Raw genomic sequence first — 12617 nt, 5'->3', positions numbered from 1 at the left:
AATACAGGTATTGCAATAGTTTAATAATAGCGACGCCTGACTAAAGCCTATAAATAACCTTCTATATTTCGTTAATAAGACAAAACAGAGCATATTACTAATGTGTGTTGTTCTACCCTATCACAAATCAATTCATTTTTTTCTAATTATAGTTTTCACAACGAAATTAAACTTCAAAATCTATTAAAACATGCAACATTTTAAGTTCTAAAAACTAACAAAAAATCTATCAGTGCAAATAGAAAAAAACCGTTAATATAAAATGTTTACAAAAATGTATGCAACTATTTTAATAAGCACGGTTTTGCCATGAAAAAACGTCAATAAATAGGGGCATAAGTTTGATTATACGAAAAAAAAAATCGCATAATAATACACTTATTTGGCCGAACAAAAACTTATTACATAATAATACACTTATTTAAGCGAACAAAAACTATAATTCTTTCTATATAACGTCACAACGTTTAAATAATATCTAACTTTCAATTCTGACATCACTAAGTTCCTGTTTATGACGTTTTACAACTACTTGTTTTGGCGTGTTTCCAGTAACCGATTTGTGACAGAATTCATAACCTCTGTTTTTCATAGAAATAAATAATAATATCGAACTTAGATTTAAATTAACTTAATATAATTAACGAAACAAATAAAAAAAATCTTTACCAATTTTTTTTTATCTTAACCTAATGTTCGATAAATAATTTGTCAATGGGCTTTGACTCAAGAATTTACATCATTTATATTGACTTAGATGCTACAACGTGGAAGCGCATAGGCACCTGTAGAGGCTGTAGTAAAGCAAAGTGTTTCGATCATTGCACTATGCCGACGGTTAACTTATGATAACATTTACAATTAACTTAGGTACGAAGTATCGCAATAATGGGTTGCTACCAGTTATTTTGGCCAAATACAGGTATTGCAAATTGCAATAGTTTAATATTAGCTACGCGTGACTAAAGCCTATAAATAACCTCCCATATTTCGTTAATAAGGCAAAAGAGAGCATATTAATAATGGCTACCCTATCACAATTAAATTCATTCTTTTCTAAGTATAGTTTTTAAAACAAAATTAACTTCAAAAATCTATTAAAACATGTACAATTTTAAAAAGTTCTAAAAACTAACAAAAAAACTATCAGTGCAAATAGAAAAAAACGTTAATATAAAATGTTTACAAAAATGTATGCAACTATTTCAATAAGCACAATTTTGCCATAAAAAATTCAATAAATAGGGGCATAAATTTGATTATACGAAAAGAGAACTTGAAAAGACAAGGTCCAAAAATCTCATAAAATAACCAAAAGGCAAGGCCTAAAATCCTAGGAAATAAAAACAAACTAGAAAACAAAGCTAAAAATCTATCGAAAAAAACACAAAACACAAATCATAAACACCTACAAAATAACCAACTAAAAAAAGCAAGGCATACAATCTTAAAAAATTAACTAAAAAAACAAGGCATACAATCTTAAAGAATTAACTAAAAAAGGCAAGTCACAAAATTTTTCTTACAGCAAGATTAAGGGGAACGAAAACATGTTATAAGTGCTATGGATAAAATATAAAAATATGAAGAAAAGTGTTAAATTTACCTGGAGCATAGTTGCTTACAAAAGTTAAATAAAAAAGGCAAAATTTAAATATGAATTTGACATAACTGTAAAATTGCATAATCTTTTGGTATAAAAGATAATATATAAAAAATAAGGCAAGAATAAGGGTGTTAAGTTAAAAGGGTATAATAATGTCATTTTTAATTAAAAGTGAGTCCATTTCACAGTGAGAGCTAATAAAAAATACCCATTAAAATATGAAATATTAAACTACACAATATAACATACCTTCAATTTACATAAACTTTCAAGCATTATGTACAAGTTAAAAAATATAACAAACATTTAAGGACTCATATCAACCCAGGATCCAGTTAGTTCAGGTTTAATTGCTTGAAGATGGTTGGTTAGGATCTTTTAAAATATAAGTTTAAGGAGTTATCCACAAATTATAAACATATAGAAAAAAAAAAAAACAATCGTGGGTTTAATTACCACTGACCTCATGCTGTAGTGCTCTTGAGTAAGGTGCTATAAACGGTACAAACTCCTGTTAAGCCAACACTAAATCAGCAGCATAATTACCGGGCAATTATATTTTATAAAATCCCAATCTGCTAAAGTAACTCAAGACTGGGTCGGAGTAACTAATGTTACTCTATGTTTAGGTCGCGCATTCGACCTTTCCACATCGAGGATAAAGATATAGGATACAAAAATAATACCACCTAAGAACCATACAAAGTCAATTTCCGGTATAAATATGCTTACCAAATGCATCTCCAAGTTGTATATTAGGACCTGGATTTTGGACCTCCTGTATTTCTTGATTCTGTGTCTCAGGTGTTCCTTGATTTTGAACCATAGTTCCTCCAACAACAAGGTTTACTGTAGAAAATACTTTATAAACCAACAATTTAAATGAAACTTTTTTGTTTTTTCCTACATAACCTTATCAATATGTTTATTACCACATATTAAAGAGTATAGTGTTGAAACTCTTTTATATCAATATGGTGATAATAGAAAGTCACAGGTTAACTTATATTACATCAATAATCTAATAGACAACAATCTTATACATATTAAATTGTTAAGAAAACTGGTAGATAATTATTTTATACAAGATACATACTTGGTCCTGTGTATCTAGGATATTCAAATCTTCCTTCTTGATAAATTTGAGTTGAAAGATTTGTAACGGAAAAATGAAATATTTCATGTGGAGGAGTTTTGTTCTCAAACTCTGGTTTTGGTTTTATTTCAATGACATCGGATATAAAGGCTTTACCATCATAGATCTTAGAAACTGTTTCAAACTCCTGATGTTCAATCTTGACCTCCACTCTGTCATTCATTCTAAAAATATTAAAAAGATTAAAAATAATTTTCTTACAATACAGGAAGAAAAAATCTTATTTTTTCTAACCTTGAAGACACAATTGCCATAAAGGCTTGAGTTTCATTTTGTTTGAGTAAATTCTGCATGTCAAAGTCAATAATATTTAAAGTTAAAAAGGCCTTTTCCTTTTCGTTAAAGCAGTGAAAAATCTGTTTCTTTTCAGGATTCCTAAGATACTGGGACACTCCAAACAGCCAAGACGTTATAACTTGAAACCTTGAGAATTTTATAACATAGTAACTATACAATAGTAACCGAACTGTTATAACCTAAACCCTAAACATTATTTATTAAAGTGCTACTTTAATAGTTAGTTAAACTATTTACCAAGATAAATGGTCAACTTGAAACCGAACTGTGTGAGATTTTCCCAAAATAAGTTCATCAAGATCTTCCCAAACTACTTTGTCTTTACTTACTTGAGGCTTAAAATAACATTTTAATCAACTTTAATTTGTTTAAAATCAGAAATAACATTCTATATAAGTTATGATGAAACTAAATCAAAAATTACCATGACAACACAAGATTTATTTTTTGAGTAAAATGGGGTGGATAGAGTTATTTGTACTGGAACCTTAAACTTTAATCCATGTGGCAAGCATGCAAATTGTGGAGTCAATAAATATGTTGGGTTTTCCTAAACAAATATTATTGGTGTAAACAAAGTAATTAATTAACTAAACAGAAGCAAATGCTTTTTTGTATGTTAAGTATATGTTAAACAACTTTGCAAAAGCAAACACCTTGGTGGGAGGAGTAATATCATGACAACGATCAACATGGACAGTAATTTGAACATCCTCATCAAGTGCACCTTCAGGAATATCAATGTAACATCCCGATACTTCAACTCTACCTCCTTTAACACCGATCACTTTGCTTTCAGTATCTATAAATTATAATTACTTTTACCACTATTAGATTAAAAATGATATGGTAAGCAATATAAAAATAATATAAAAAAACATATTTAAACTAAAAACAATCATACTAAAATTAAAGAATGAGAAAGCAAACTTACCAGATAAATTTTCTGCAACTTCTTTTATTCCTAATATAGACATATTTTCTTCCTTTAATAAAACATAATTTTTTCAAAATATGCTTATTTAAATTTTTTTGTTGCAATTAAAAAAATATTATTAAAAAAAAGCATTAAGATATTTTATAAACTGGTTAGATTTTTAAGTTACCAGAGATTGATCCGAATCATCTTGTGAAATGATTGAAGATTGATCAGGATCTGACTCATCAAATCTATAAGATTTATCAGCTCCATCGGAGCCTGATTCTACAGATTTATCAGATTCATTGGCTTCATCGGAGTCTGACTCATCAAATTCATTAGCTTCATCGGAGTCTGACTCATCAAATTCATTAGCTTCATCGGAGTCTGACTCATCAGATTCATCAGCTTCATCGGAGTCTGACTTTACAGATTTATCAGATTCATCAGCTCCATCGGAGTCTAACTTATCAGATTTGGAACACTCTTCTGGCAATCCAGAAACTCCACATATTTTAGTTGTTGGTAAATTTAACTGCATAAAATATTATGCAAAACATATCACATTTTCTCATAACATTTATTAAAAACTACCTGATATTAAATAAAGATATAATATTATGTTAAGTATTTCAAAACATATTTACAAACCATTGTGTTTTTATTTCTTGCAACTCTTAGTAATTCTCGTCCCTCAGAGTCAACATTACAACCATTAAGATTCAGACTTTTGATTTTGTGCAAACAATCACATAGCTTTGTGATGTCATCAAAGGAGAGATTTTTGTTGCATAGATGTATGGCTTTTATCTAATATTCAATAAATTTTATCACAAATATTAAGATCGGCAGCATTGTGTGAGTAGTCAGAACACTTGCTACACCACATGAGGTTAAGGGTTTAATTCCCATTAATACAATACCAAGAGTGGTCATTGGTAAAAGATTAAATTTGGGTTGTAAGCTTTTATTCAACTGCACTTTATCAGCAGCCTAATTTTTGGGCAATAATATTTAATAATATCCCAAACTGCCAAAGGCAACTCAAGACTGGGTGGAGTAACAGTCGTTACTCTATGTTTAGGTAGTAAAGGCGACTTTGCCACATCAAAAATAAAGATATAAAAAACATGTTTACATCCAAAACCAAATAACAATGTTTTAAACTAATTTTTTTTTCTAAAAATATTTTAAATAAATATAAAAAATTGAATTAACAACTACCTACAAAGCAATATTTGTTTACCTTTATGTTAGATTTTTCTTTTATTATTGGAAGAACTTGGTGAATAAACATTGTTGAACTGTTTTCCCTATAGAATGGATCAACATCCACTTTCATTGGTTTGGTTAAAAGTTGTAGAATTTCAACAAGATCTGTAACATCACTGGGATAAAGACTATAATTAAGCTTTACGTTGGAAGGTAAATGTTCAACAAACCAAACTTGAAGTTCTTGTCCAAATTCTTTTGTTAGCCCATACAAAATGAGGGGATATGTTGAATACTTAAGCTTCATATAATAACTAAGGTAGTTAAACAAAATATTTCTTTTTTGGATTAAGTCAGTATCTAAACCCAACATCTTCTTAACTGTCTTTGAGTTCTGTTCGTTACACAAACCATAAAGAAATTTGCACACATTAAACTTGAAAGTTGAGATTTCAACATTTTCAATCAACCAGGTAAAGTTAAGTTCAAATTCATCCGTGGAAAGATGTTGAACCATGAAAACTGCAGAAAGAAATTCTTGCCAATCAAAGCTTGAAAATTTTTTCTGTTCAACTCCTTTAAATAGGTTTTGTTTGGTCATACCATCTTTAAATACCGAATATCCGTGAGAATATCTAACATTTTCAGGTCCAAAGTTTTCAAATACAATTTCTTTTTCCATTATTCCGTTGTATGCTAGTTTAGTCAACTTGGTCAACTCTTCACTGCTATGCTGCCCAGATTTTAGGCTATCTTGAAGAAAGGCCAACATTTCACTCGTCATTGTTGTGGTTAAGAAAAAAACTTCAGTTTCAACTGCCTGAATAAAAAAGTTAAATTATTCTTTAAGCTTTAAAACAAAAAAAAATTAACTTTAAATAATGCTATAGTAAATCTGCTTATGATTAAAAGTAACATAACAAGAGTTAAGGTACAGATCCAAATATAGAAGCAACATAAGACAAAAGTGATTAAGATTAAAGTGATCACCACAAATGATCCTAATCTTAACCTCCATATCTTCCACTTTTTGGCATTTTTTTAAATATAAAATAGAGGTATGATATTAAAATAAAATGGTACAAATGTTGGCATAGTACAATATTGTGTTACGGTCTTTAAAAAAATTTATATTACCTGAGTTGATGTTAGCTTAAGTACATCTAAAGTTAATTGATCAGCTTGTTTTTGTAGGTTTAGATATTTCCAAGGTAATCCATAAACGCCTACAATCTCAGCTTCCTAAAACACTTTAGTTTTAATTTAAAGGTAAATTATAATTAACCTGATATGTGGTAAATGTAATTTCAAAATTTGTTTATGTAATTATAGATTTAGTTGTTTTTTAACAGAAAATTATTGATTATTTAAAATTGAGCCTAAAAAAGTTTATTCAAATCTAATAGCAAGTATTTTGCACTAAATTTGTTTACATATTTGCAAAAAACATAAAGTCTTGTGAAGATAAAATCTTCCATTAAGTTTTTTTTGCACATTTACAAACTTTTGCGTTGTTATATCTTGCAGCTCTCAGTAATTCTCGTCCTACAGAATCAACTTCACAATCACAAAGATCCAAGTATTCAATTTTGTGCAAACAATCACACAACTTTGTGATGTCATCAAGTGAAAGCTTGTTATGAACTAGGTTCATAATTCGAACCTAAGATTTAATAATTCATTTTATTTAATGCATTACAAAAACTAATTGTTATTATTACACATAAATAATTTTGTTATTATATGTCTCGATGCTATCTATTTAAGTGCTTTGAAGTCCTGGAAGAGGTCTCATGCTAAAGGACATTTTAGAAGTAGATTGTAACAACCTGTTGAAATGCTGTACTTTTTTGTTATATTTGACACTTGGCCTGGGTTAAATACATATGTAAGCATGGGCGTCATTTCCCCAAAAATATTTTAAATAAATTTAGGGGTGCCAACAAATAGCAAAATCTTCGTTGAATTTTGCCTTTAGAAATATTTATATTTGATTTAACTCTAAACAGTCTTAAATTTAAAATTTGCAAAGATGGCAGACAACTTTAGTCTTTTACAAACTAAAGTACATATTACGTTAAATAAGGCGGCTTACAATCGTTATTTGGGTTGTAATATTGCCGGTTTTAGGCAATCTACAACGTGGCACGCAAAATTATTTTTTTTGCGACAACAAAACTACATTTCAAGCATTTGTTATGGTAAAGTTTTTTAGACCACATAAATAATTATCAAAGTTGATGCCAAAAATGCAACATTTTGCATTCTAGAGGTGCCACATATATTCGACTCATATTAAAATTATAAATGGGAGTGCATGGCATGCACTTTTTGCACCCTCAGGTTCGATGCCAGTGTATGTAAGAGGTTATGGTGTGCTAATGTTATAGTAAGTAAAAAATAGATGTTTGCAAGCACTAATATAAAACACAACACATCATCTTTTTAATGCTTTTAAGTAATATATACAACTTTATTATAGATTTTACATGATACAGATAAAAAAAAATATTAATCACCGTTATGTTTGATTTTTCTTTTATTATTGGAAGAACTTGGTGAGTAAACATTGTTAAACTGCCATCTTCAAATTGTGATAAATATTTATTTAACTCAACTGGTTTGGTTGACTTTTTTAATTTGTCAACAAGTTTATCAATATCTTTGGGATAAATACTTCCTTTAGTTTCAAACTATAAAAGTATAATATGTTGTAAGCAATATATTTTCTAATAAAGTTAAAATTATTTAAGTAAATAGTTAGTATAAAAAAAAATTTTATTGGGTATAGCAAAAAACTCTTAATTTTCTATTGGTTATAGAAAAACTAAGTTAAAAATAAACACAAAATGTAAAAAATTTAAATAAATAAGCAAGTTAAATTTTAAATATGTAGTTCTTACTTCTAATTCAGTTGATATTATGTAGATGGAAGTAGAAGGAAAGGGATCAGTCTAATTAAAAATATAAATAAATTATAATTTATCAGTTTACGCCCTTATTATACTTATACCGAAAGCTCTTCAAAATTTTGTTAGTTTTAAACAAATTGCTTTTATTCTTAATGTGTAGTTCTTACCATTGACATTTGTCTACTTCGTTGTGGTGGACTCTAATAAAAATATAAATGTTTTATAGTTTTTATATTTTGACCCTTATTGTACTAAGAGCTTTAAAGGATTTTGTTAGTTTTAAACAAATTGCTCTTATTCTTAATGTATAGTTCTTACCATTGACATTTGTCTACTTCGTTGTGGTGGACTCTAATAAAAATATAAATGTTTTATAGTTTTTATATTTTGACCCTTATTGTACTAAGAGCTTTAAAGGATTTTGTTAGTATAAAAAGGTTGCTCACAAGCAACCTATAAATTTACTTCATGTAATAGTTGTTGTTTTTTTAAATTATAAAAACAACAACATTAATAAATCCTACAAACTTAGAAAAAAGGGGATTTTGTAAAAATAAAACATTTATAAGAAAATAATAACAAACATACATTTGGTTAGTTTTTAAAATACGACTTTACTACTAAAGTCACACTTAACTTGTATTTAAAATCTAAAACATTGAAACAATAAGCAATAAAAACAAAGCTGTTATTAATAAGAATAGTTCAAAGTTACTGTATAAACAATTTATTTTAAATATTATTTTATTTATTAAAACATTTTTATTGTTGTTCTTACATTAAGTGTTTGCCTTGAAGATATAAATGAAGAACTTTCTAAAATCTATTTAGAAATTAAAACAATTATTAACGATAACATCTATATTGTAATAATTGAAATTTAATTTTTCACAAGCATAATTTAATATTTTTTGCCCCAGTTTACTTGATAATGAACATTATGCACTTTAACATAAGTTGTTAGGCATAGCTAAACATACCATTAAGAAATAAGTGCACTCACAAACTATTATTTACAATTATTGCCATATCGCTCTTACACGGTTCCCGCAGACTCTAGTTTATTATTTAGTGCCTAAAACTAATTAATTTTTCATGCAAAAATAGATCTAAAATGCCATTTTACTTACAACTACAACCGAGTTTTTACAATAAATGATAATTTACATGATTTACAAGACTTTATTTATGTGTGTGTGTAATGGTAAAAAAAAAGCATGTTTAAAAATTTTAAATATATCTCTTTGTGTATAATTAATAAACAACAACAACTATCCATATCTAAGACTACATTTCTGCTAATTTAATAAAATATTTTAAACATAGTTTATGTATTGTGTAACAAATTTTTGTTTAACAAAGTTACTTTTTCAGTTAACTTCGTCCACCTACCTTGCGTAACATTTATGTTCCTAATTTTAAACTCAACGCAGAATTTCGCAATACCAGCAGCAAGTCTTGTAATGTCTACATTTTAACACAAGACTTTCTGTTTTTTCAGTTGCAGGAAACTATTTGTGTTTTGACTTGTTATTTGTTGCTGTGTTTTAACTTTTTTCTTACCAATTCTTTTTTCATGTTAGAGATTTAGTTTAAGTTTTATCCCAATTTTCAATTTTAATTAACATGATCTTTAATAAGATAAACATGATAGTTACTAAGAGTGTAGTTCTTAAGAGCTTACATTTGATCGACGTGTTGTTTGCATGGAAGAAGATTCCGCTTTAGGTTTAAAAAACTGCCGAATTCGTCGAAAAAAACCTTTTTTTTTTGGTGGTTTCACGATGTTCTTTACACATAATAAAAAATTTAATTTTTAACAGAGTCTAATATACAACAAAAACAAACTATTGCACTTGTTACAGCACCTTAAATATAAAAAAATCAAATATTAAAAAATATATAAACATATATGCCACATTAAAAAAATAATTATGAAAACTGATAATTTTAAAAACATTTCATTAAAAACAAGAAGTTTAATAATATTTTCAACTTTTTAAAACTAAATTTTTCCTAATGGTGTCAAATATTGTTATAATTAACACAACACTTAAAAAAGAAAAAATTATTTTAAGCAATCAAAACATTTCAGTTTGTGTCCTTACCTCATCTTCACTTTCACTTGAATTTTTGGACAAATCAGAAAGAGAATGTGAAGAAATCTGTTTAATAAAATAACAAAACTATAAGTTTATTTTATTTTTTGTATATATCTCATCCTCGATGTGGAAAGGTTAAATGCACGATTTAAACATAGAGTAACATCAGTTACCCTGACCCAGTCTCGAGTTGACTTTGGCAGTTTGGAATAATATAGAATATAATTACCCAATAACTAAGCTACTGATTAAGTGCTTGCTTAGCAGGAGTTCATACCGTTTACAACGCCTTACTCAAGGGCACTTCAGCATGAGAGCAGTGGGAATCGAACTCAGGATCTTATGTAGTATAGGAAGTGTTCAATCATAAAAAGAATAGCCTATGCAATAGTTTTTTTGCGTTATATTATTAGACCCAATTTATTTAATATTGGCCACCACTATGATAATGGCATAAAAAACCTTTAAAATTTTATCAACTTTTAATTTAAATTAAAAAAGTATATATATTAAATATAACATATATGCACTTACATCCATAGTTGACTAAGCTGTTGTAAACTTTGATAAAAATTGTTGAATGTGGGACACAATTTTGATACTTTGCTGCTTGATGTGGAGAAATACAGTATTAACTTTCAATGCTAAAAGGTGATGCGGGATCGACTGTAAAGTGCAAATAATAATGCAGACAATGTTTAAAAATTCTGTCTCTTTTTGCAATTGTTGTTAACTTTTACGTAACGCCTCACTATAATTCCTTTTTTTATATAGCCTATACCTTTATCCTCGATGGTGTGAAGGTCGACTTCGAGTTGTCAGATAACTAAACTGCAGAGTTCACACCGTTAATAGCACCTTACTTAAGAGTGCTACAGCATAGAGACAGAGAGGATCAAACTCAAAACCTCATGTAGTGTAAGAAGTGTTCTGACCACTACACCATGCTTGTACATTGCTAAGAGATATGGAAAATGGTAAATGCAGAGAAAATAAAGCAGGATTGACTTTTAAAATTTATAAAAATTTAACCCCGTTATACAATCTGCATATTTTTAGTAACAATACATACAGACCAACTAAATGTCACTTATTTTGCAATTTTGTATGTGTGTATAACTGCGTGACGGTAATTTTGTTTAAAAAAAAAGGAAAATCGTGTTTTTATGTTAAACAAACTTGGAACTAACTATTCAAAATTTTCCGCTTCACTCGTTACCATAACAACACTCTAAGTTTAGCAGTTACGCAAATCTAAACTCAAAAACTCGCTCAACTGCAAGAATCCTGCCCAGATAATGTCGACTTTCTGCGTGTAATCCCAAGAAAATTTCTATATCAACATCGCTACAGCATTTGCGCGAAGCCTAGCTAAGTGTAAACGACCTTTTAACTTACAAGCCTACACAAAAGTAAAAATATTTCAAATATCGATGACGAATTTATCATCCTACGTAATGTAAAAAAGTTTTTCCACTTTTTTATGGTACACAGAGTCGAATTTTTGTTAAATAATTAACTTTATCCTCAAAGTGCAAAACAAAACTCATGAACAAACTTCAAAATTAAAATAACTTAAATGTTTTACACATAAAAACAATTTTGTGAAACAATATCATTTTTTATATATATTTTAATGTAAAAGCATTTTATTTTTTATAGTTTTGTTATTTCCTATAACAAACTGACAACTGTTATATAATGGATCGTTTGTATGCATCCTGTATTGAACTATATTCTCATAAGCTTTGCAGTGAAACATAAAAACATGCTGTACTATTATTGTTAAATATTAGGGAGGAAAATATATTATTAATTTAGGGGTTAAAAAAATAAAAACTTTTTTTGCTTTAGAAGGCTGACACTGCATTAAGTTGTTTTTTTGTTAATTTTAATAAAACTTGCAACCGGCAGATCACTCTAATTGAATAGCTGACCAATTTTAAGGATTGTAATTTATTAATATGTCACTTGAAAAATGGAAAAGGTCTTTAGTTCAAGGAATTTTGTTTTTCTTGGCACGATATCCGTTCTGGGAGGGAATCTCAACAATGATGTTGTTCGCAGAAATCGAAAGCACGTCAAATACTAAAATCAAGTTGCCAACATTTGCACTTTACGCAGATTGTGGATTGTTATTCAGTTGTGGAACATTTATGTCTTTTTTCCAAAGTTATCGCAGGGTTTTTGCAATAACAGCAGCTAGTCACCTTGTTTTCAGAAGTCTTGTGGAGTATAATGTCCACAATTTACAACTAGACTTTCTGCTTCATGGGTTGCTAAGGAATTTTGGTGTTTTAACTTGCTATCTATTACTTGCTTCAAATATAGGTGAAAGAAAGGCAAAACATACCAAAACAATACAAGCAATATTTTTTATATTTGGTTTAATATTTCTAATTCAATCTTATCT

The 12617-nt window shown here is 28.4% G+C and overlaps 1 protein-coding gene across 2 annotated transcripts; it reads right to left on the bottom strand.

The window, feature by feature from the left end:
• Nucleotides 1-1173: 1173 nt before the first annotated feature.
• LOC145759412 (uncharacterized) lies at nt 1174-11446 on the bottom strand. Of its 2 annotated transcripts, XM_082573241.1 has the most exons (23): nt 11395-11446; nt 10986-11162; nt 10739-10870; nt 10211-10267; nt 9787-9891; nt 8881-8925; nt 8421-8453; nt 8270-8302; nt 8094-8144; nt 7710-7883; nt 6695-6853; nt 6328-6432; nt 5225-6010; nt 4630-4788; nt 4166-4513; nt 3994-4045; nt 3716-3861; nt 3484-3609; nt 3297-3394; nt 2997-3185; nt 2703-2926; nt 2339-2455; nt 1174-1981 (listed from the first exon to the last, which is right to left on the bottom strand). In XM_082573241.1, exons 3-23 carry the CDS (start codon nt 10742-10744, stop codon nt 1953-1955), a joined length of 3042 nt encoding a protein of 1013 aa, XP_082429367.1. In that variant the 5' UTR covers nt 10745-10870; nt 10986-11162; nt 11395-11446; the 3' UTR covers nt 1174-1952. The 2 variants fall into 2 exon arrangements, with proteins under 2 accessions (XP_082429367.1, XP_082429368.1); XM_082573242.1 differs by lacking the exons at nt 9787-9891; nt 10211-10267; nt 10739-10870; nt 10986-11162; nt 11395-11446 and adding an exon at nt 9495-9560.
• Between the last annotated feature and the right edge of the window lie 1171 nt (nt 11447-12617).

This window comes from Corella eumyota, chromosome 7 (genome assembly GCF_963082875.1).
Source record: "Corella eumyota chromosome 7, kaCorEumy4.1, whole genome shotgun sequence".
In the NCBI taxonomy this organism is placed as follows: domain Eukaryota; kingdom Metazoa; phylum Chordata; class Ascidiacea; order Phlebobranchia; family Corellidae; genus Corella; species Corella eumyota.
Note: the sequence above shows the minus strand (reverse complement) of the source record. Positions and strands in the feature narration are given on the sequence as shown.